At 40.1% G+C, this 21,302-nt stretch overlaps 2 protein-coding genes across 12 annotated transcripts in view; one reads left to right on the top strand and one right to left on the bottom strand.

The window, feature by feature from the left end:
- LOC127531965 (zinc finger protein OZF-like) overlaps window positions 1–21,302 on the bottom strand; it is a 320,874-nt gene that overhangs the window by 249,623 nt on the left and 49,949 nt on the right. Inside the window, exon 1 of one of the 11 annotated variants that reach the window (XR_007939193.1) lies at window positions 13,467–13,491. The exons of 9 other annotated variants lie outside the window; for them this stretch is intronic. Coding sequence is in view for 1 of the 2 variants with exons in the window: in XM_051942676.1 (XP_051798636.1) it covers window positions 12,181–12,198 (18 nt within the window). In the remaining variant the exon portion in view is untranslated. Of the gene's footprint in view, window positions 1–12,180; window positions 12,283–13,466; window positions 13,492–21,302 lie in introns of those variants that run through there. One more of the 11 variants, XM_051942676.1, reaches the window with a different exon arrangement.
- The window catches only part of LOC127531995 (zinc finger protein OZF-like), a 37,946-nt gene continuing 33,903 nt past the window's right edge, over window positions 17,260–21,302 (top strand). Inside the window, exon 1 of the mRNA XM_051942910.1 lies at window positions 17,260–17,295. The gene's annotated coding sequence lies outside the window, so the exon portion shown is untranslated. The remainder of the gene's footprint in view (window positions 17,296–21,302) is intronic.

Raw genomic sequence — 21,302 nt, 5'->3', positions numbered from 1 at the left:
AGGTCTTCAAGAGTCATTTATTTTAGTGCAATCATAAAACTAAACACATCCTAAAAAGACATTAAAACTGAAAATTGACTGGTTCCATAAAATATTTCTTGTAAACAACAAACCAAAAAAATATCATTTGTATTTTTCTGAAGCAGCCACACCCTTAGAAACACACGAAAAAGACTTTTCAACAAATATTTCATAATAATATTTAAGATTGTGTCAAATTTTCAGGGTGTCTCTGTGCTTGCGCTAGCCATTCGCCACTTCGCCATAGGCGAAGCCTTCCTCAGGATGGCAAAGCCATTTTTAGCATGTTTAGCCACGGTGGCGAAGCTAATTTTGCCTAATAAATGTGGAAAAAGGGTTAACTTGCAACTTTTTTGTAATTTGCCGAGCGATAATCAAAGAAAATAACAAACTGCGTCTCCTTTACTGAAGAGCGCTACCGAGTATAACCGGAACGACCTGAATGCTTCCGATCATTAATAGATTCACACTGTCATGTGTCTCGTCTCAGCCAATCAGAAAAAAGGATTCAGACTAACCCAGGTGTTGTGCAATTTTTACACTCCCCGGAAAAATCTGACTCCCCCTTCACGTGAACGCGTGTGACTTACTTTTCACTCTGTGGCCACTTGACAGGTTTTTCTGTTGTACGTTTACTGTTTTTGGTGTTGTTTTTGGGTTAAATGTGACTAAGTACCGAACTGCAGACATGTTTTCCTGTTAAATATGATTAGGTGACATGTTTCTCCTCCTCTTCTCATCTGTATGTGCGCACCCTAAATGGCACTGGGGAGATCCTACGCTACTCTCAGCTTCACTCCTATGAGGACATCAGGACAGGACAGGGTGTAGTCGCCAAATATTGTTCACATTCCATCAGTGTTCTACACGTGTCATTAAAATAATTGTTCACTGAGAAAACTTTATATCTCCTTACTTAAAATCGGACTCCCCTAAGAATGCAAGATATGGCATCAAAATATGTCTGGTATTTATGTATAAAGTCTTTAATATAAGTATAGTTCTAGTTTTAGTATTGTAGTAATTTGTTATTGTTGTTATTTTTATTGGGCCAGTTAACAATATAATAAAATTGAAATTCTTTATTTATCCCACACCTGGGAAATTATTTGCTACAACAGCTAAAACACCAAATCACAACAAGTTTAAAAAAAAACTCGTAAATTACAGTCTGTAAGAACAGAATAATGAAATAAGGGGCTAAATGATCACAGTATGGCAGATTAAGAACAGAGAGACCATTTCAAAACTAGGACTTTAACAGAAATATGCAGGTTGAGTTAAAAGTGCAGATTGTATGATATGAAATAAAATCTGGAGTCAGATTTTTCTGGGCCACTTGACAAAATCTGACTCCCCTACTATTTTTGGAATGCAAGAAGTGGCAACCTCCAAACTTTCTCAGCTACAACATCTGCACCTCTGCTACTGCTGTGTGAAGTATCACCTATGTATTACTTATTACTATCATTACAGGAGAGAAGTTGTAGGGGTAGTCAGATTTTTCTGGACCACTTGACAAAATCTGTCAGATTTTCTACACTTTCTCTCCTGTAATGACTACTTCACACAGAAGCAGAGGTGCAGATGTTGTAGCTGAGAAAGTTTGGATACATAGATAGATAGATAGATAGATAGATGATAGATAGGAATCCTAAGGCCAGTAATCTCCTAAATTAATTATGATTAATCATCAGAGAATCACTGCCAATGTCATGGTAATGACTGGATGCAGCTAATTTACAAAGAAATGATTCTGAACTACATGTCAGCTTTCAAAGATTGGACTTTTCATATAACACTTCATGTTTTTAAATTTACAGACGGACAGACAGGAATCCTAAGGCCAGTAATCTCCTCAATTAATTATGCTTAATCATCAGAGAATCACTGAACCAGCTCTGCATCTAACGGGTTCCTGCAGCCCAGAGGGATCTCAGGAACCATTAAGGTGGTAATTGAGGAAATTCGCCCTGCTGCTCACTGCCTCCATCCAGACGTCTATCCCTCTACCACTGATAATTCATTTAACTGAGTAACCACTTTGAATGGTTTAATTAATTTACCAGTCACATCTGTTAATGACAGCTTTCCTCTTAATGGATTTTGCAACGAAGCAACGAAGACACTAAACAAGAAATTAGACCTGAATTCTGTGAAGCCGGATCTCAAGGACTTTAAGTTTGTGGAGGACTTCATGAACTTTTACTGAACCCTGCATGGAGAAATCTTCTTGGCAGGGGTTCAGTCTGTGTCCAGTGTGCATACGCTGGTGTCGTTGTAGGGTTCCTTGTTGGTTGGACGTTGGTCCAGACTGGTCAAAGCAGCACTGTTCACCATTGGCAGAGTGCTGACAAGTCTGAGACTTTTGTCCATCTGTTCCGTTCTGCTTGGAAACAAAGAGAACGTCACTGTTGGAATTTAACATTCAGTTGTCTGATTATGTCAGAATTCCTAATCTAACCTACATCCCCAGATTAACCTGGACCAGATTTCTGTGTCAAAACCAATACAGGTTAGACTGAACGATAGCTGATAATGTGTTAACAGAATTCAACTGACCACAGTTGTTCAAAACTGTTTTGAAACAATTTTGCAGCAATATCAAAAATTATCCAATACACAATTGTGTGTACACTGTGACTGAGACCAGTCTTTACATACCTCACTGTGACACTGATTGAATGCTTTCTTTCTGGTGTGGATCTGCTGGTGTTGTTTCAGGGAATACAAAGTTGTAAAAGTCTTCTTACACTCATCACATCTGTATGGTCTCTCCCCAGTGTGGACACGTTGGTGAACTTTGAGGGTTGCAATGTAGCTGTAGCGTTTCCCACACTGGTCACAAAGGTATGGTTTAACCCCAGTGTGGGTCACTTCATGAGCTTTTAACTGTGAGTACAATACAAATGGTTCACCACAGTGATCACATCGGTACACATCATGTCCAGTGTGGATGCGTTGGTGACATTTTAAGCTCTTTTGGTGCTTGAAAGTTTTTTCACAGGAGTCACAGTGGTACCGCTTTCTACCAGAATGGGGGCATTGATGGATCAACAACTGTTCATGTAGAGTAAAGGTTTTCACACACTGATCACAGTTGAATGGTTTAACTCCACTGTAAATGAGTTGATGGCTTTTTAAATGTGTCTTCCGAGTAAAAGCCTTACCACACTGATTACAGCTGAACAATTTTACTCCACTGTGAATGAGTTGATGGCTTTTTAACTGACTCTTCTGAGTAAAAGCCTTTCCACACTGAGCACAGCTGAATGGTTTCACTGCACTGTGAATGAGTTGATGGCTTTTTGAATGAGTCTTCCGAGTAAAAGCCTTACCACACTGATCACAGGTGAATGGTTTAACTCCACTGTGAATGAGTTGATGTCTTTTTAAGTCACTCTTCTTAGTAAAAGCCTTTCCACACTGATCACAGCTGAATGGTTTAACTCCACTGTGAATGAGTTGATGGCTTTTTGAATGAGTCTTCCGAGTAAAAGCCTTACCACACTGATTACAACTGAACAATTTCACTCCACTGTGAATGAGCTGATGTCTTTTTAACTGACTCTTCCGAGTAAAAGCCTTTCCACACTGATCACAGTTGAATGGTTTAACTCCACTGTGCATGAGTTGATGGCTTTTTAAATGAGTCTTCCGAGTAAAAGCCTTACCACACTGATTACAACTGAATGGTTTAACTCCACTGTGAATGAGTTGATGGCTTTTTAACTGACTCCTGTGAGTAAAAGCCTTTCCACACTGATCACAGCTGAATGGTTTAACTCCACTGTGAATGAGTTGATGGCTTTTTAAATGAGTCTTCCGAGTAAAAGCCTTACCACACTGATTACAACTGAACAATTTCACTCCACTGTGAATGAGCTGATGTCTTTTTAACTGACTCTTCCGAGTAAAAGCCTTTCCACACTGATCACAGTTGAATGGTTTAACTCCACTGTGAATGAGTTGATGGCTTTTTAACTGACTATTGTGAGTAAAAGCCTTTCCACACTGATCACAGCTGAATGGTTTAACTCCACTGTGAATGAGTTGATGTCTTTTTAAGTCACTCTTCTGAGTAAAAGCCTTTCCACACTGATCACAGCTGAATGGTTTCTCCACAGTGTGAATATGTTTGTGAATTCTTAGCTTTGTTGCTGTAATAAAAGTCTTGTCACATTGCTCACAACTCAGTGATTCATCTCTTTTTGCCATTGTTGCTGAACCATCCTTATCCTCCTCAGAGGTCCCACATCTCACTCCATTGCTGTGTTTACATTTCTGTAGCAAAAGACAAAGATAAAAACAGAGGCAGTGATGGAAGAGCAATCATGAAAAAATTGAACCTAAAAGTCTCAATTCCATGTAGTTGGACATGAGGCTGAAACAAAATCAAGAATCTGCAGACATGCCAGCAGCTTTGTCATTAGAAACCTAGAAATGTGTCAACAGCACACTCACAATGTCAACAAAACTATTTTCACAGGCCGATAGTTTTCAGCTTTCTACACGGTAGTTTTAGAATATTGGGTAGTAAAATCTGTCGATCAGCGTGAAAAACAAAGCAGAGCTCGTGACTGATGGGATTGTACCACCAGGATCTCTTGATCCCCAGACTTTCCGTTAAGTTACATTACTGGAGAAATGTACAATTTGAAATTTCTCCTAGGGGATCAGATGTTGATACCAGTCCAGAAAAGATCTCTAATTCTGCCACTGAATTCTGGATTTGGCCCGAACGACCTGGGAAATTTGTTGTGCAGCAGTTACACAACCGTTCACCATCAAACAACAAAAGCAACAAAACAGTAAAACACAGGGATGTCAACAGGAAATTCGGATTTCAGCTGAAAATTGACGGGGCGGGGTGGAGGGGGCGGGGCGGGGGGGCTGAAGCTGAGAGATTTATAGAAGTCATTTAGACTGATAAAAATGGTCAAAAATATAACACTGGACTTGTTTCAGTCAGCAAATTTAATGAAAAGTTAACTTACATGTTCTTCAATCTTTTCTCACTATCTTCAGTCCAAAATATTTCACAAATCTATAAGAGTTCTATTCTACTATGTACAATATATACAAGTCAGTTCACTGCAACACTCCTATTTTGTCAATTTTCTTCTCTTTGCAGCAAGCTGTGTAAGTCTCTGGACAGCCTTCCTTTTCAACTCCTGCTGGTGGGCTTTTCTTGCAGCCATTTCCTTCTCTTTCAATGTATCTTTTGCCTTGGCACTTGAAGTAGCTGTTCATGCTGCTGGTGTAACTGTCTGACAGTGCTACGCATCCACGCGATCCGTAGTTAATCAAATCGTTACAATACACACAAAAAGCTTTTCCGGCCACGTCTGGTTTCTTCAGAAATTGTCCAAGTGTTTCCGTTACCTCGTCGATCTTTGAGCCAATTTTCACCTTCACAGTGACTTTTCTCTCCAGCCATTCCCATCGGAACTTATTTTTGACACTTTTGTCAATTTCTGTGACTGGTGACTCCTGATCCTTCGTTAAAAATCTCATCATTCCACTCAACACGATACCAAATCTCCAAACATCCGAGTCGAACACGCCACCATGAATTTGTAACAAAGAATGCTACGAGCAATTTGATTGGTCCAAGCTTGAAGCTGTCCAACTGCTGGGCCGTTTACAATCGAACGATAGCTTCAGTGAAAATCTCGCAGGAGTGAGGCGTGAGTTTCGTAGTGAGGCGCGAGTTTCGTTTAACGAAACTCACGCCTCACTCCCGCGAGATGTTAACAACGTTAACATCAGCGACAATAAAGTACCTAACCCCCCCTAAAATTTTCTCAACGGATTTAGAAGATTCACAGAAATGTTCAAATTTGACATTAAATTGGCGGAAATCCGCGGATCCGCAGACAATTGTCATCCCTGAAAACAGTTAAAGGAATAACAACGATTAAAGGAAATGTTTTTAAAATGTAAAAAACACAGTAAAACAATTAAAAGCAAAATAAAAGCCATTTAAAGAAAAATCAAACAAAACATAAGATAGACAGGGACATCGGCAGCAATCTTGGTCATTTAGTCAGACGTCGTAAAAGTTTTCAATAAACGGCCACCGATGTAATCATGTAGAGGACTTTTCTTTGGTCTGCACTGTTTGAGACACCAGATTACATACATACATAGATTTATTTCCAACCCGGATAAAAGAAAGGGATTCTGTGGAGACGCTGACATGAGACAGTTTTTAGTCTCAGCATGTTTAGCCCTGAAATCATGGGAGTCAAACCTGACATAAAAACTGTTCAGACTTTGAGCCAGCTCTAAATCAATATTTTAACCACTGAGCTGAACTCTCTCATTGACACATTAATTGGTTCCAGTGATCAGATTCATGCCGTCCCAGACTGAACTGAGGTTGTTCATTTTGAGCTGAGACTCAAGGTTGTCTTTGTATTGTCTTTTGTGGGTCCTGATCTCCTACTTTATTTCCTTCTGTCAGTTATACAGATTTAGTGTATTCCCTTCTCTGAAGACTGTTTTCTTTCTGTACAGTAGGTCTTTAAGTTTCTTAGAAAGCCATGGCTTAGTGTTCGGATATAGTTTAACAGTTTTTCCAGGAATAACACTGGTTTCACAGTCTGTGACCCAGCTGCTCACAACATCAGTCGGTTCATCAATATCAGCTGAGGACTCCTTAAACACGTCCCAGTCAGTAACCTCCAGACATCCCTGCAGAGTGTGACAAACTTTCACTCTGATGTTCTGCACTTTGCCTTGCTTCAGTACAGTGGTAGACAGGGATAAGGAGGATGCAGTTGTGGTCAGAGGAACCCAGAGGAGAAGCACCTTTGTGCCCACAGGTATTTATTTCACTGGCCTTTGGACGGATATAGACAAGTTTCACAAATATTTGGGGAAACTTCTGAGGCAGATATGAAGGGCATAATGAAGCAGAAAGCAGTTCTAAGTCAGTATTGCACAGTTTCTCCAGGACAGTGTCAGATTTGCACCAGCACTGTCCTTGTCATTTGGAAGACCCACTTGTGCCCAAGCTTTCATTTGCTGGCTGATGTTGCTTCCATATTTCCACATAATGTTCTATCTTCTTGATGCCATCTATTTTGTGAAGTGCACCAGTCCCTCCTGCAGCAAAAACACTCTCACAACATGGTGCTGCCACCCCCATGCTTCACAGTTGGGATGGTGTACTCAGGCCATCCTCAGCCAGCATCTTCACAAGGTCGTTTGCTTTTGTTCTGGGGTTGATGAGCACATTTCCCTTCAAAACAATTCTAACCTTAACCAATCTCCATCTTGAGCAGTAGGATGGCTTGACATTCCCATGGTGTTGATCTGTGCATGTAATTATTTGGACAGATAAACGTCAAACCACAGCAATCTGGAAATTGCACTCAAGGATGAACCACACCTGTGGAGGCCCACAAATGTCTTCCTGATGTCTTGGCTGATTTCTTTAGCTTTTCTAATGTCGTCACACAAGGAAGCAGTGTGTTTGAGGTGTGCCTGAAAATACATCTTAATCTATCAAAAGCTTTCAAAGTCAGGACATCATCATCTTGAAGGCATAGCAATCTTAGTGTATGCAAACTTCTGATTATAGAATAGAATGACTTTCTTCAGTCCCTCCAAGATTTCGCGGGCGTTTTTCGTGATTGTTGCGGCCGAAAATGCCTGAATTCGTGGCAGATTTTCTTAAAAATTGCGATAAAAGTTGCAATGTTTTAAGCTTATTTGTTGTGATGAAATTGCGGGAGACAGTGACAACTACTAAAAAGCTGCATTTTTTCCAGATTGTAGAACATGTTTCAACGCTGTAATTGACAATATTTATTCCGAAATTAATTATATAACGTTCCAACCCATTTCCACAAAAGCTGGCACACCACAGTAGGAAATTAGCAGCAGCCAGATACTGGTTTAACATGATGTGGTTGGTAGATTTGCGGCACAAAATGCTAATTTACTATTGAATGAATCATATTTGGACATATCTGTCAGTGGCTTAAAAAGTTAATTTCACATCCTGGCACACACGTGTTCACAAGCACACGCTCACGGCTGGTCACATCAACTAACAAGAACAGCACAGAGAGCGCACAGTCCTGCACCAAGACAGGGGTGTGTTCTGCATGTATACATACCGAATCGCGTGACCTAAATATGTAGCGGGTAACTGGAATTGATGGGACTCAGAAACACCCCCACAATTTAATCAGTTGTTCCTTGTGTCATTTCCGATACGTCCACAGTGGTAGATTTGTTGTAGGATCACAATCATGTGATAGTCAGCAGGCGGCTGAGGTAGCATTCACCTGTTGCCATGGTTACCGTGCCGCTATCAGACGCAGTGCCGCTATGAATCCTTAACAAATACGTGGATCCAAACTTTAAGCCGCATCACTGCTGAAGTCTAATCATTTGGTCCTTGTGTCATTTCTGACCGACCCTGAAATTTCATTCAAATCCCTGAGTCTGTTTTTGAGTGATGTTGGTAACAGAGGAAGGATTCACACACGCCGATTGTCACAAAACACTGCCGTGTTCTTTGGTGGAATAATTAAACTAATTTACCTCATTCTTTCAGTGCTCTAATGGATCTGGATGCAACGGTTTCCATCATGGTGATTAATGTGGTCTGTTTTCCGCTCATTTCAGCCGTTCTAATATGTTTCATGTTTTTTTAAAGTGTATTAATCGCTGATTTTTTTTTCTTCTTTTTTTGAATTCCACCACAATATTGCACGGTTGTAAAACAGTTTAGCTTCGCTTTGGTTAAAAACATCAGTGAATTAGTTGTTTATCAATGTCTTCAGCAGTCATTTTGTTGGTAAATGAGAGACATTAGTACCGCACATGTCTGCATCTTCAAACCATAAACAAGGAAGTGAATTTGGTGACGTATGTGCATTTGGTTTGCGCTGGAGGCTGCTATGATTGGTGGAACTCACGGGAGGCGGGCCAAAATTGCGGGAAAGTTGCGGTGATTGGACAAAATTGCAAGGCCACGCAAAATTTGCAGAGATTGGTTGATTTCGCGTGATCACAACATCGCAAATTCCTGGAGGGACTGCTATATTGATCCCCGAAGGGAAATTCAATTGTTTGGTCTTATCTTTTTGCATTTGAATTAAACAGTCCGATTGCTGATGGCAAGAAACATTTCCTGAATCTTTTTGTCCTGCAGCACAGGGATAGGAGCCGTCCACCAATGTTTTGTTGTTCACTGAGGCAAATGTGAAGTGGATGATCCATGTTTGTCAGAATGGCCTCCATCTTTCTAAGTGTCCGTCTCTCCACCTCATCCTCCAATGTGTTCAATCCGATTCCAACTACAGAGCAGCTTTTTAATCAGTTTGTTCAGATGCCTTGCATCCTTGTTCTTTATGCTGCCTCCCCAGCAGACTGCAACATAAACAGGACACTTGCTACCACAGACTGATAAAACATCTGCAGCATCTTACTGCAGATGTCTATTGATCGAAGTGTTCTCAGGCAAAAAAGTCGGCTCTGGCCCTTTTTGTAGATGAAGTCTGCATTTTTTAGACCAGTCTAATTTATTGTCAAGGTGGACACCTAAATATTTATATGATGTCACCACCTCCATGTCAATACCACAAGTGTTCAATAGATGAAGAGGGGTTTTGGATCTGCGGAAATTTATGATCATTTCCTTTGTCTTTGAGGCGTTGAGTAGAAGGCAGTTTTTGTGACTCCAGTCACTGAAGGCACTTATCAGATCTCTGTATTCAGCTTCCTGTCCATTTCTGATACATGCCACGATAGCAGTGTCATCAGAGTATTTCTGAATGTGGCAGGACTCAGTGCTGTATTTGAAGTCAGATGTATACAGTGTGAACAGGAATGGAGCCAGGACTGTTCCTTGTGGAGCCCCAGTACTACTCATTAACATCCCAGAAACACAGTTCCCCAGCCTGACAAACTGGCCTTCCTGTCAGGTAATCTGTGATCCATGAAACACAGAAAGGATCCACTCCCATCTCTGTGAGCTTGTCTTTGAGGATGGTGGGTTGGATGGAGTTGAAAAATCAAAGAACATGATTCTCACATAAACTCCAGGTTCCTCCAGATGAGACAGGGCACAGTGAAGCATGAAGAGGATGGCATCATCCACTCCAATGCGTTTTTTGTAAGCAAACTGCAAGGAATCGAGTTTGTCTTTGACCTCAAGCCTCAGTAGACGTAAAACCAGCTGCGCCAGAGTTTTCATGATGTGTGAGGTCAGAGCAATAAGTCTGTAGTCATTTAGTTCAGCCGGACATTTGATTTTTGGTACCGATACAATACAGGATGTTATTGTGAGGGAGCTGATGAAGCATCCTCCTCACTACTGTAAAGCTGCATGAACTGACAGACTGATACAGGAAGTTATTTTGGTTTTGTTATGTTTATTTGATATCCCTCTAACGTCTCCCTCTGAGTTCTGTTTCCAGGGGGCATGTTCATGAAGTGCACACTTGGAGATGCACCCAGGGGTGGCGCACCTGGATTTGATCAGTGATTAGATCATACCAGGCAGTCGAGATAGAGAGGGGGGGGGGGGGGAGTTGTTAGAGTGTTTGATTTTGTTTAGATTTTTGTTTATTTAATTCTTTGGGTTATTATGGGTTTCATTTTCCTGTATAGTTCTGTGTATGTTGTGTGTAGTCTTGAGTGTATTAGCCAGGTAAATCTGGTGGGGGAGATGAGTTTGGTGTGAGGAGATAGTGATAATGGTATGATCTGGAATGATTAGGTGGCAGGTGTGAGGAGTGTGCGTGAGAGAGGGGTCAGGCCGTGTGCTCTGCTGAACAGGAATGCTGCCACATGTTCTTCATGTCCCGTTTGTTGCCTCTTCAGAATCTTTTATTGTAAGTTTTTTGATTAATTAAAAACCCAGAAAAATATCAGAGCTCTGGAAAAAAAAAACTCGTGTCTGCTGTGGCTCTTTTTACCATCACACTCCACCCCTCCATACCACTTGGCATTTCCATCCGGCTTGTGAGGTTCCCAACATCTGAAACCTTACAGTTATCCATAGAGCAGGCAGTCTTTGCAGGTAGGACTGTGTTTCTACAGAAGCTGATGTATTCAGTAAAACAATCAACCTGTCTGTCAATGTTCATACTGTCCTCATCTGTTTCCAGAAGCACATTCCAGTCTGTTGATTCAAAGCAGTCCCTTAGAGCTTCACTAGTTTGAGGAGTCCATCCTCTGATTTGGACTTTAGTTGCAGGCTGTCTCAGCACACAAGGTTTGTAACAGGTCTGCAGATGAACCAAGTTATGATCTGACCTGCCCAGTGGTGGTAAGGCAGTAGCTCTGTAAGCTTCTTTGACACTGGCATACAGCAGGTCTAGGGTTTTATTCTCTCTGGTAGGGCAGTTAAACTGTGTTAATCCAGTCAGATGAGAGGAGAGGCTGATATGATTGAAATGTCCTGATATTATTACAAGTGTCTCAGGATGTTGAGTCTGTATCCTAGCAACAGTATCATGCAAAACATCACATGGAACCAAGTAAGTTGCTTTGGGTGGAATGTATACAAGTATTGTTATGATGTGACCCTTGGAACATAGTATGGCCGAAGTCCATAGTCAAGTCCAAGATTGTGAAGAAAGTAATAAAATTCTATTTAAAAAATTGTGTTTCATTATTCTGGCATTTAAAGATAATTTTGGTCATCTTAACCGACATAAAACAGGAGAAGCATTGCCAGATTTAATGTCAGATCGTGTTAAATTAAAAAGGGTTATGTGTCGTTTATACAGTGTAAGTAAACTTCTGGGTTCAACTGTCTGAATTTCTTGAGAAGGAAAAGGCTGGTAAACTCACAATGCTCAAAAGTATTATTGTCTACCAAAGAAAATGCTGCTCTTTACCTTCCTCAACAACTTGCTTGAAAAACAAGACTTTTCTTCTGTTACTTATCTTCATCACCATGTAAGACATTTTCATAAAGTATGATCAGCAGCTAGTTCAGCCTCAAACAAAAACAAGCAGCTTCCTAGCAGTCCACCATTATATCCTCAGTACAGCTGCTTCTGCAGAGCTACATCTCTCCAGCCAACGTCACCTGGCTTTGGTCGGCCCATCTAACCAACTGGAGCAACTTTACACATTTTAAAGAACAAATGAATGATAATAATGTTACAGTGGTATGTTTCTCACTTTTTGTGAAGAATCCATGTTTCCTCCGTTGTTGAGCTCAGACTAAATGGCTGCCAACATTCCTCTGCTCCTCCGTCAGACTCTCCTCCTCCTGCCAATCACCTGTCACATCAAACACATCTTCATTAGATACCACTCTATACACAAGTGTCAGAGTGTCCCATATGTTCATCAGCCAACACAGAGGACACATTTCAACTCAATAGTTCACTTTTAGCTCTTTTCAGTTTCACCTAAAACTGATACAAATGAACTTAAACTGTTAAAAATAAGGAACATAGACAGAAAACAGACATGGAAAAAGAGAATAAAGAGAACATAAAGATGCTACTGCAGGTGATTCAAGACAGGACTGCTGGTAGAAAACTGTTCATGCTGTAAGTTAGTGAATGTATTTTACTGCTCAGTGTTCTGTTTAAAGGCAGCTCTCACTCTCTGTTCTTTGCACTCTCCCATAGTGTCAAGTGTCCTCCCACTTTCAATGACAGGCGATTCTCATTGATGATTTTTCTCACAGTTTCCCCACTTGAAAAAGGATGTTTCATCTACCCAGGGTTTGAGCAGGACTCCACTCATCAATCAGACAGTTGCTTTCTTTCTTTTCCCTCTTTTATTTTGCAGTGGTCACAAATTCATGAGATACAGAGGTGGCAACTCTGATAGATTAAGGTGAAAAACCTTTAAACAGAACACAAAAGGACAATGTTCGCATTACTGCATTCAGCAAATAGTAACAACCATTCCTCATGGACATTTTCACCACATTGGCAAATGCCACTCCACTCAATTTATGTTTGTCAACCTCACACCACATAAACTGAAGCGACAAATCATGGCATGAGCAATATTCAACCCATACTATACCACACATGAATTTATCTGCAGTTTAAAGAGTTGATTTTAAATCACAGTTTAACAAATTACTCTGAGCATTTTTATCAAAAATTTTAACCATTTTATACTTTTTATTTCATGGTTTTAAAATTATTTAAGTGCTTAAAGTGCTTTAAAATGCAATCCTTTCCAGATCCAATAAATAAATAAAAGGCATCGTAAAAACCCACCATTACAAACAGGATGAATTCACTGGTCTTAGCTGGAACCCTCTAATTAGCACCAATTAGCCTGCAATCTATATTTTCAAACTGACAATTACAAAACACACGGAAATTATTGGTAAACAGACAAAGTTTACTCCGTGGCTAATGCTAATGCTAACACATACTGCAGTGGCACACATCGCAGCTTAAACAGTCTTTTAGAGTCTCCAGAATTCTTGCTCTTACCGGCTGCAACCCGGATTTTGGATATGAAGGCAATCCTGCACAGTTTGCCGCAGATCTTGATTGCTTTCCCAACAGAAACTCACGGACACTTTGTTTGAACTTCGCTGCGTGTGTCCCTTTTTTGCCGCCGGTGGCAAACCTGCAGCCGCAGATTGTTTCCGCCCAGCTGAGTGTAGGACCTGTGCGTAAATGCTTCTCCTTTGAGTTCTCAGCTCCTTCCAGATTGACTTGATACATAGACTGCTTTGCATTCTGTGTCACCTGTACCTTCAGAGCTCTGAATAAAAGAACAAAAGATTTATTGCAAAGACAAAAAGGTTTTGCCTCAACAGCAGCTTGTTATGAAATGATTGTATTTGATGATTGAATGTTCTTCTTCATTGTATACTGTTGTGATGTGTGCTAAAAGAGGAACAAGGACACGAACTATCATCAATATTATTTCATCTTACATGTCTATTTAAAAAAATATGACATTATATAAATATGCACTACTGTTCAAAAGTTTGAGGTCACTTAGAAATGTCCTTTTCTTGAAATCAGTTCTTTTCAATGGAGATAGCTTAAAATAAATGATAAATCAAGTCTAGACTTTGTTAATGTGGTAAATGACTATTGTAGCTGGAAACAGCTGATTTTTAATGGAATATCTCCATAGGGTACAGAGGAAACATTTCCAGCAACCATCACTCCTGTGTTCTAATGCTACATTGTGTTAGCTAATGGTGTTGAAAGGCTCATTGATGATTAGAAAACCCTTGTGCAGTTATGTTAGCACATGAATGAAAGTGGGAGCTTTCATGGAGAACATGGAATTGTCTGGATGACCCCAAACTTTTGACAGTAAGTGTAGCAGAAGGATATGGAAATCATAACGCAGTGTTTGAGCGGTCGTAGGTGAGCTTGGTGTGTAAGGATGAAGAGTGGAAAGGCACTTGGTCCTGATGATATACCTGTGAGGTATGGAAGTGTCTCGGAGAGGGAGCAGTAGAGTTTGTGACTGGGTTGTTCAACAGGACTTAGATAGTGAGAAGATGCCCGAGGAATGGAGGAGAAGTGTGCTGTGTTCCTCTGATGCTCACTTGAACTAAAAGCATTTGAGCTGCACACTACTAAAATATGTATATTTTTGTTGAATATATAGTTCTTCTTTATAGTCCGAAATTTGATTAAATGGAATTAAAAATGTCAACAAAAGATCAGATCTTAATCATTTATATGTCTCCATAATGTAAAGTCACTCTGTTCACCTTTTTGTTCTGAATCAGAGAAAGCAGCATTTTCTCATCAATTCTGTCTCGTGCTTTAATCATTAATGTTTCAGGTCATCCTTGTTATTGAACTGTTTTCCATCATGATGAACTTTTCTTGCCATAAATCTCCATAACTTTCTGATGGGATTAAGGTGTGAGGACTTGGCAGTCAGTTCATCACATCTAGATCACTCTTCCAAGTATTCTGTGCTCTTCTGTGGTTTTGGTAAATTTATCCTGAAATCCTTCCATTTCTGTCCTCAATATTCTACCAAATATCAAATATTCCTTTGGAAGCAGATCTCAAGGATTTTAGATTTGTTTCCAACAATCAGAATGTTAGAAGTTCCCTGTTATCATATTTTACTGATAGTTTCTCTCAAATGTTTTCAGCTCATTTTTACTGGAATATTTTGAAGTAAAGTTTGTGTTTTCTGGTGAATGGATCAGATCTCACATTTAGTTTCAATCAAACCCTGAGGCTTCTGGAAAATACACCTCAGCTTTAAAATAATGTTGGATCATCTGCTGACTATGTCATTATAAATGCTTTTAGAGTTTCATTATTTTAACACTCGTGTTGTTTTAAAGTTTGAAAATGTGGAAAATAATAAATATTTTCACAGTGAAACTTCTGATGTCCACATTTTAACATTTTTGGGAAATTTTTTTTAACATTTTTGGTGGAAAAAGAAGAAATGTTTCTAAAGAACATTCACATAAAAATCAACCAAAATCCAGTAAATTCTCTGGATTCTGGTTGATTTTTATGTGAATGTTCTTAAAGAAATATCAGAAGTTTTACTGATAAATATGGAATCACTTTAGATATTTTTAGGAATTTATTGGAAGATTTTTACTCATTTTTAAAAAAAAATATTTGCAGGAATTTCTTGCCAAAATTAGGGGGATTTTTTTTTTTAAATAAAACTTTGAAGGAATTATTGGAATTTTTTCCTGAAGGTTTTGCACATTTCATAAATTTAGTGAATTTTTTTGCTGAATTTCTGGATTTTTTTTCCTGTTTTTTGGTGGCGTAAATGAAGCCAACAGGAGGGTTGATATCTGGAGCTAATAATAAACAGCAGAGGACTGATGGGTCTCCTTGGTCTTTGCTCCTGTTAACATCTCATCTTCTAGTAGTTCCATATTGAAGGAATTCTGCTGGACAACATTGAGAGCATATGAATGAATTTTCCATCCAAAAATAATGCAGTGAATGTCAAATAAAGTGGTGTTGAAGCTTGTCAGAAGCTTTCAATGAATTGTAGAAAGAGTGTAAAAGCAGCATCCTCTACCAAATGAGCACAATCCATCAATCATCATCAAAGTGTCCAAATTCCAGAGAAGACATGAACTGCAGATTGGAAATGAGTCAAAGTATCCATTTAAAATCATTTCTAGACCATGATCACAAAGTCAAATACTCGATTGTTCTTTTGTCCTTTTTCTGTCTCATTTTCACAATATTTTGTCTGGTTTTTGTCTCATTTTTTGTCTTTTTTAATCTGACTTTTGTGGTTTTTGATCCTGTAGTAAAAAGCGGTCCGGCCCACTTGGATCAAAACTGGGCTAAATGTGGAACCTAACTAAAAATGAGTGTGGACTCCCTGATTGAAAGCTTCTTTTGAATGCTTCAAACAGTCATTCTCTAAATATCAGCCCAGAAAAACGGATCAAAGTTGGTTGTAAGTCCATCTGGAGCCGCTGATTTCCCCAAAGACATTTTCATTCCAGCTCTATCAATCTCTCCAAACACGTGCTTTTAAAGTCAGTCTGAGGAAGAAATGCTTTGACTTTTAAGAAACAAAAGAAGAGGGGGACTGATTTTGCTCTTCAAGGTAAAATGGAAAAGTAAGAAGTCACTTCAGTGGTGCAAGAAGAGACTCAGTCGTTCTAACCTGGCTAAGACTCAGACACTGCAGTCTGAAAAGTGGACTGGCTTTGATTGGGAAGCACAGAGATAGGAACTGTGAGTGAGGTGAACAAGAAACTGTGAGAAATGTTCTCCTAAGTGTAAGCTCTACTCATGCCAACAGAAGAAACATGGAGACTAGGAGCAGCTGGACGAACTGTTTGTCATCTTTGCTTCTACTTAACATGGAGGAGTGGACAAATATGAAGAAACTTCTGAACTTTCTCATGACCACGGGACTGCATCAGAAATATGGAGGATTCTCTAAGTAACATCCAGTAGGTGGCAGCAATACGCCCAGTGATGCGTCTCGTCTGCCTAATTCAATGAGGAAGAAGAAGTAACTCAGTGTTTCTGCCGGAACTTCACAGTGTGACACCCGCGGATGTAACAAAGAAGCATGAGCAGAGTTTGCTTCACTGCTGTGTGGACTGAGCTATAAAACGGCTGTATATAGTATGAATGAGAAATATCAGAGCGATAAAGAAACGATGTGTTCAGTTGAGTATCTGAGAGAGTTGATCAGCGACAGACTAGCTGCTGCTGCTGGAGAAATATTCTCAGAGTTTGAAAAACCATCGTCCAGTACCAGGAGGAGATCGATCGTCAGCGCAGACTGCTGGATGTCATCTGGAACCACACATCCCCTTACAGCCCATAGGTGTGGTATGTGTTTTGATGGTGAAGAATTCCAGTTATAGTATGTGTAGTGATTGTGTACTCTCTCTTGAATTGTGTAGGAGCATCCTCCCTATTGGCATCAAATCCGTCGTTTATTTGCAGGAGCTGGTAAAACACACTTGATATTACTCTCACGGTCGTACACGTGGTAACTTCTCAATATATTCAGCATGGAGGTTAAACTTAATTAGCATTTTGCTAGCGGAGCTTAACTGGTCATCTTACCACGGCAACCGGACACAGCAGACTGAGACCGCAATGTGGGGGAACACACCATCGATATGAAGGCCTGAATCCCAAACCGCCCCCTACACACTATCCCTACACACTACCCCTTCCGTTTGCGCGTTCCCGTGGAGGGTCCTCCATATTAAGGGCCGTCCCAAACCGCGTAGTGCGGAAGGGAGAGTGGACTGTTCAAGCCCTTAAATAGCGAGTCTGCATTGATGCTCACTCCGGACAACTTTTTCAGGAAGTGCAACGTCGAAATGGAGGAGGAAACATACATATCGATGTAAGTTCCACATGCGTTCTTTATTTCTCCCACGCCTTTTTCACACTGACAGAGCATCACAAAGAGTGGTGTAAAAAGATAAAACAAAGAAACAAATCTTCTCTGCTGACGTTTGATTTAATTGTGCACCCCTGACACCTTAAAATTTGAACACAACTGACAGAATTCATTTATTCATTCATTTGTTGGATTTGAAATGCCAGATAATAGGATTGGAAAACATGGTGAGTGGAAAAAAGTGGGATGCTTTTGTCTTCTGGAAGCAGCAGCGATCCTTGTTAGTTGCAACCTGTGCCATAGCGCTACAGCCATGCACAGTAGGCGTCTTTGTGTTACCATGGCGATGACGTCTTCCGTTTTTCCGGTGAGGCGACAGGGCATCCCATTCCTGACGATCGTATTTATACCTCCCCCTTCAATAATAGGTGCCCTCCACAGCTGCGAGTGTGACTTCTTTTGGAGTGACACTCGGTAGTGGAGGGGGAGTGTGTAGGGGGCGGTTTGGGATTCAGCCGAAGAGTTGATATGCTAATCGACGTGCCTACGTGGCAGCCATCTTGGAGGGGGCAAAGTTCCCATTCAAGCAATGTATGCACATTGAAAATAAATCAGAATCTGCTAATTTTTCAACCGATTTTCGTGTGGTTTAGTTTATTGTCAACGTCAAAAAATGTGTTATTGATAGAGAATATTTGATCTGAAAAAAAAAAAACACTGAAAAGGGCTTCCTACAAATGTAGTCTGCAATTTTAGTTATCTTATTATTTAGGTCCAAAGGCCAGGGAATCTTTTCAATTCAGCCATTACATATATAAATGTAAATACTTAGATATGTAGAAAATGTTTTGAGATCAAAACATTTAATTGCTGCTATTCACCTTATTCAGGAAGTCAGGCAGGGCGGCGCCATTTTTGAGAGCGACTTCCGGTTGACCGTCTTTGCACGACAGCAACATCGAGTCCTCTCGCTACTGTAGCTACTTTTAAACTGTTCTTTTAAGCGATTTTAACATGTTTGGCATCAATTGCGCTGTCCGTGGGTGCCACAACAACTGGGGAAAGATGAAGCTTTCTCTCTCTCAGAATTGTTTAGAGCATGGAAAGGTTAGATCTGAATGCTGCGGACCAGCTCATGGCTATGTAAACACACAGCTTGCATCGGTCACTGTCAGCGCAGCTACAGCGATTCTACCAAAGTTCAGTTTCCACTAAAGACCGAGCTATGCCATCAGTGAGGTAAAAGATACTTTCTGCTATTTTGAGACATTGTTATGACTGCGGTTTGGTCAGAATCAGTTTTTTGTTGCTCCAGGGAATTAGCATTAGCTTGTGACAGGGCTAATAACACAGTAAACCGCAGGAGCTGTTTCAGAAATGACAATAACAACCTCCGTTTGCACAACCACATCATATATACATGAATCAAATTAAGTTTTATTCAAATCAACATACCTTCCATAATATCGCAGCAGCGTGACTGCAGGACCGTCCCAACCCAGCGATACAGGAGCATCCCGTGGTCTCCACCACTCCATCAGCTGTCACCAACACCCTCGCCATGTGTGAGGAGGTACTAGCCTGACTCGGGCTGACATTAGCTTTAAGAAATGTATATTCCCGTTCTTGATGTAACAGAACAGCGCCGACTTTACCACTGTGCAAATATTGATAGGCTTCAGTGCTCTTATAATTCCTCATAGCCGAGCGATCAACGCCAAGAGACAACACGAAATAGTTAAAAAATATCGGCATACATGACTTATGGCCACTTTTTCATGTCATCCTCCCACTCTGTAATCAGTCATGGATGAGGCAGACTTGATCCATTTCTGTTTTTTAAAGAGGTTTTCGTTTCTTCCCACTTCACTTTCTCAGTTGTAAACACCGCCATGACCGAGTTACCGGAAGTGCGACTCAAAACAGGAAGTCCCGCCCGTTGGAAAATGGGCGGAGCTGAATAAGGTGAATATAGTTAGAGGAAAGCTCTCTCTCCTCAGAGCTGTTTCCCACTTCTTCCTCAACCCATAGTCTTTGGGAAACCTACATGGAGTAAAGAAAACAAGTAGACAGAGAAGTAAATAAGTATGTACACAACAACATATTTGAAAAGAAATCATGCTAAATAAATTAAGTGCAAAGAACTCAATTAGCCAATATAGTGGAGACCAAAGTTATTTAATTTGATAAGTATAGCCTTGTTTAGTATCATTTCAATTATCTGAGAGCAGTCCTAAAGAATTGCCCAATCATAAAATGGGTTTGGAGGAATAAGATAGATGCTAATCTAGATCTATATGAGTTAGGCTTTATAACTACTGTTGGTAGTATTGGTGGTATTAATAGTAATGCGACTACTATCTGTCTGCTTATCTGTCTGTCTTGTAAAGTGTCTTTGAGTGTCCCAAAAAGCGCTATATAAATTTGACGTATTATGATTATTCTTACTACTAGTAGTAGTGGTAATACACAACTACTGCTGCTGATTACTGTCACTGCTTCTACAACTTGTAATACTAGTAGACATGCTGATACTACTTCTACTACTCTAACAGCTACTTATACTACTACTACTACTGCTTGTACTTTTAGTATTACTACTACTGCTTGTACAACTATACTACATCAACTATTAATCCATCTGGTATTTGGTTGTCCAGCTGTTAGCCCGTGTTAGTGTTTTGCTAGTGGTTAACTAGCTAGCTCTCATAAACTGGAAGCTTTCAACAAGATTTAATAATGAAAAAAGAGCCGAAAAACTATTCTTACCTGTGGAAAGTTATTCCAAGTTTCCTTGTCTTGATCGTCCGATGTAGTGTGCAAACTGTATGCCGCACAATGAGCCAGCATTCTTCTTGTTTTAGTTTCGTGGCCGTACACATCAATGGAAAAACACTGAAACTTTGCCCCACTAGCTTAGTGTCTCCGTAGGCATGGCGCTCAGAGGGGCGTGTCGTATCTACTCTTCATATCTATGGAACACACCCCAAGTCTGCAGGGGCCTGGACGTTGTGGGTCCACGCCATATCCGTGGTCACCGTGGGAACCAAAATATGTATTATGAGATGGCAAGTGGAATCATTAACTCCGCTACACATGTAGAACATCATGAAGTGTCAGTGAATAGTAACGGTGAACTGAGACATTGTGAGGAAGAGAGGATGGGCTTCATAATATGGTGTCTAGGGCTGCATGATATTGGAAATACACACGTGGACAAAATTGTGTACCCCTCAGTTAAAGAAGGAAAAACCACAATCTCACTGAAATCACTTGAAACTCACAAAAGTAACAATAAATAAAAATTTATTGAAATTAAATAATCAAAATCAGCCATCACTTTTGAATTGTTGATTAACATAATTATTTAAAAAAACAAACTAATGAAATAGGGCTGGACAAAAATGATGATACCCATAACTTAATATTTTGTTGCACAACCTTTTGAGGCAATCACTGCAATTAAACGATTTCTG

The sequence above is a fragment of the Acanthochromis polyacanthus genome, chromosome 22 (assembly GCF_021347895.1).
Source record: "Acanthochromis polyacanthus isolate Apoly-LR-REF ecotype Palm Island chromosome 22, KAUST_Apoly_ChrSc, whole genome shotgun sequence".
NCBI lineage: Eukaryota > Metazoa > Chordata > Actinopteri > Pomacentridae > Acanthochromis > Acanthochromis polyacanthus.
Note: the sequence above shows the minus strand (reverse complement) of the source record. Positions and strands in the feature narration are given on the sequence as shown.